This window comes from Ailuropoda melanoleuca, chromosome 14, assembly GCF_002007445.2.
Source record: "Ailuropoda melanoleuca isolate Jingjing chromosome 14, ASM200744v2, whole genome shotgun sequence".
Lineage (NCBI taxonomy): Eukaryota > Metazoa > Chordata > Mammalia > Carnivora > Ursidae > Ailuropoda > Ailuropoda melanoleuca.
In genome coordinates this window covers 47,697,392-47,701,413 of record NC_048231.1, presented here as the reverse complement: position 1 = coordinate 47,701,413, position 4,022 = coordinate 47,697,392, and the positions used below count along the sequence as shown (strand labels likewise).

The window sequence follows — 4,022 nt, the reverse complement described above, 5'->3', positions numbered from 1 at the left end:
TTTGCTTCACCTGATACCAGCCAGAATGCCTAGGATATTGCTGGCGCTTGATAAATACTAAATAAATGAATGGGAAATGGTGGATGGGCAAGTGAATGAATAGTGAAAATCATGCCCATAATAGCTTTTTCTGTTTTCTCCAGTTAGATTTTCTATAGTCCTCCTTCTACTCTTCAAAAACCTAAAAGTGCAGCTAATTTTGGCAAATTTGGGGGATAATAGTAGGTCCAAAACATTACATGGTATATACATTTGTTATTAACAGGGCCCTAAAATAAATGTGAATCTAGATCTCTAATTTCCTTCTTTTAAAATGTAATCAAAATGTAGCTCTCTCCTCTAGCCATCGGAGATGCCAAAAGGAAAGAAAGCTAAGGGGAAGAAGGGGGCCCCGTCTCTTGTTGTTGGGAAGAAACAGGAGGCCAAGAAGGTGGTCAATCCCCTGTTTGAAAAAGGCCCAAGAATTTTGGCAATGGACGGGACACCCAGCCCAAAAGGAACCTCACTCACTTTGTCGAACGGCCCCGTTATATCCCGCTGCAGGGGCAAAGGGCTGTTCTCTATAAACGTCTAAAAGTGCCTCCTGTGATTAACCAGTTCGTCCAGGCCTGGGACCGCCAAACAGCAACTGCTTAAGCTGGCCCACAGATATAGACCAGAGACAAAGCAAGAGAAGAAGCAGAGATTGTCGGCCTGGGCCATGAAGAAAGCTGCCTGCAAAGGGGATGTCCCCACTAAGACGCCGCCTGTCCTTCGAGCTGGGATTAATACTGTCACCACCTTGGTGGAAAACAGGAAGGCTCAGCTGGTAGTGATTGCACACGATGTGGATCCCATTGAGCTGGCTGTCTTCCTTCCTGTTCTGTGTTATAGGATGGGGTTTCCCTACTGCATTATCAAGGGGAAGGCCAGGCTGGGGTGTCTGGTCCATAGGAAGATCTGTACCACTGTGGCCTTCACCCAGGAAGACGAGGTCTGGCTAAGCTGGTGGAAGCCATCAGGACCAATTACAATAGCAGATACGATGAGATCCACCATCACTGGGGAGGCCACGTCCTGGGTCGAAAGTCAGTGGCTCACATCGCCAAGCTGGAAAAGGCAAAGGCTAAAGAACTGGGCACCAAACTGGAATGAGTGGATACTGTTGAATTTTCTGTACATAAAAGTAATAAAAAGTTCTCTTTCAAAATATAAAAAATAATAAAAAATCAAATGTAATATTTACTCCAAGTGCCAATTGGTGCAGTGTATCCTTGTTAGTGGGGTGTTGTATTAAAGAGACCAATCTGATGTTACTAAGGGAATTTACATTAGATATATTTACCAGTTATAGTATTTCATGTCATTTGGTAGAAATTAAAGAACACGTGTTATAGCAAAGTTCTTAAAAGTTATCGAAATTTTCAACGGTTGCCCTATAAGGTGATGGATATGAAGTGGGAAATAATAGACAATGGGGATGTCTGGTGGGGCTGTATCCGTAAGAGGCCTGGAGAAACGGCACTCGGTCTGAATATGCCTCTCGCTCCTCTCTCCCCTATACTGTAGATTTAAAAATAGGATAGAAAGTGAAATTACATATATTCGTTTTAACAAAAATAGTGTATGACAATTACATATTCTCCTTTTCAATGTTTTAATAAGTGTAATTGTTAAAAATGATGTCATGGACCTCCTGACTTGGAGATTTTGTCGAGATCAAAGGCATAACAGAATAAAGGTAAGGCTCAAAAGCGTGCAGACGTGTCTGGTTGTGTGTACGATGTAAGTGAAAAAGGAGAGGCAAGGTGCGGTGATCTCTGCCAGGTAATACATCCGGCAGTTCAAGATCTGAAAGCTAGCATCCCCGTCTCTTCCCGTTCTTATTTACCACTGTCCCAGATCGAAGCTTCGGTAGTTTTTTTAAGTGCTGCAATGGCAGCTCTGGGTGGTGACAGCACCACCACCGCCACTGCGGCACTGTCCGCAGCTGCACGCTAGGCTCGGGCAACCGTATTTACGGTATCGAAGAACAGAACGCGAGGCGTTGCCTACCTTCTTGGGGGCCGGGGCAGGCGGCTGTATTTACCGTAACCAGAGTGGACCCGGCGGTGGTACTTACAACAACGGAAGCACCAAAGCTTCAGTATTTACGGTAACGAGGGCCGGCCCTGGCGGCGGTATTTACGGTAAAGGGGGCCGGTCCCGGCGGCGGTTTTTACGGTAACGAGGGACGGCCCGGGAGGCGGTATTTACGGTAACGGGGGCCGGGCTCGCGGAGGCCTGTAGGCTCGGCCCGCTCGCCGCGTTATCAGGTGATCTCCAGCCCAGGCGGCCGCCACCCCCTGCACCCAGCGGAAAATGCAAAATGGCCCTCTGGGACAGTGAGGGGCCGTGGCCCCCGGCCCGGGCCGGCCGCACCCCCAGCCCCGCACCCCCGCGTCCACATGGGTCTGTGCTACAGTCTGCGGCCGTTGCTCTTCGGGGATCCGGAGGACGTCCCCCGCGCCTCCTCGGAAGCGCCTGCAGAGGACGCGCGGCCCGGCCCGGCCCCCGTCCCGGCCCCGACCCCCGCCCTGGCCCCGGTGGCGGTGCGGGGCGACGCGGCCCCGGCCCCTCTCCCTCCGGGCGCCGGCGGGAGTCTGGCGTGCGCGCGGCCCAAAGCCGCCCCGAAGAAGGAGCGGCGGCGGCGTCCGGAGCAGCTGCGAGATGAGGAGCGCGAGGCGGAGCGGGAGGCGAGGAAGGTCAGCAGGGGCATCGACCGCATGCTCCGCGAGCAGAAGCGCGACCTGCAGCAGACGCACCGGCTCCTGCTGCTGGGTAGGTGTCGTCGGCGCGCGCCCCGCCCCGGGCGCAGGGCCCCTCTCGTTCCGCGCCGGGTGGGTTACGGTCGCAGAAGCGTGCGGGGAGCTGGGGCAGGCGAAAATCGTCGCTACATTGATTTTTACACCGACAATATTTACTTTCGTGATTTGGCCGAGAACACGTTACCGGGTGATTTTGTTGCTTTCCACACCTCGTGATTTTGGCCAATTGCCCATTTATTATTAATTAATGAGCTTCTCTGGGAATTCCCCCCCCCCATTGATTTACTTCCCCAGTCTGTAATCCTCAGGGATGGCTAACGCGAGCATCTCATTTCCTGCAACGGTGTAGTCATTCTGCACTTTGTTTTAAGAACGCAAATGGCAGGAGACTGTAAGACCTTTTAGCGTGACCGCAAAGCTTTCATTCCAATCACAGAATTAGGGCAGAGTTGTCGGTAGGTGTGGCTTGTTCCCTTTGGAGAAGTAACTTCAACCGCTGAAGATATGGCACTTTTATTTCATTGAGTAATTTCAACCCCAGTGCACCCAGAACATATGCTTCTCTTTCAGAACCAGAAGCAGAATTAGCGCGGCGGGCTCCCCAGGAGCTGCGCATGGTGCTGACGGCCTGCAAGAAAGTGGGCACCGAATCACCAGCGTTTCCAAGGGAACAAACTACTACGCGGTTGCTAGGGTTTTCTCCGAGCTTTAGCTGTAGCAAGCATAGCAGTGCTTCTCCAAGTTAACACCCCGAAAGCATTTTCTATGCCCTCTACTGTAGAATCAAAAAAAAAAAAAAAATCATGAATTTCTGAGGCTGCTTGTTGCCTTTTAAATTTTAAGGCAAACAACAACAACAAAAATTTAACATGTGGGCTTTGACCCAAATTTTGTGAGATATAAGGAAAAAATAACTGTTTACCTCTGTATTCTGCCATGCATAGGAAAGGAACCCATTCCATGACTTGAGTAAGATCCCTGGTTATAAATGAAGGGGCTTTTATTTAACTTTTAGAGAACCAAATAAGTTTTTAGTTTGAAAGACCTCACTTAGTGCAAGAATGAATAATTAAAACAACACAAACCTAGCTGCTGAATTCTAGTGGGAGAGGAAGAAGCAGGCTCATAGCGGAGGAGCCTGATCTGGGGCTCGATCCCAGAACACCGGGATCACGCCCTGAGCCGAAGGCAGACACTTAACCGCTGTGCCACCCAGGCGCCCCCAGAAACAGTTCA

The 4,022-nt window shown here is 50.4% G+C and overlaps 1 protein-coding gene and 1 pseudogene across 1 annotated transcript in view; both read left to right on the top strand.

The window, feature by feature from the left end:
• Positions 1-352: 352 nt before the first annotated feature.
• Positions 353-1,134, top strand: LOC100480385 (annotated as a pseudogene).
• Positions 1,135-2,246: 1,112 nt separating this feature from the next.
• Positions 2,247-4,022, top strand: part of LOC117795923 (guanine nucleotide-binding protein G(olf) subunit alpha-like) — a 93,857-nt gene continuing 92,081 nt past the window's right edge. The window contains exon 1 of the mRNA XM_034642141.1: positions 2,247-2,799. Within this exon, the coding sequence (XP_034498032.1) occupies positions 2,427-2,799 (373 nt within the window). The 5' untranslated portion in view covers positions 2,247-2,426. The remainder of the gene's footprint in view (positions 2,800-4,022) is intronic.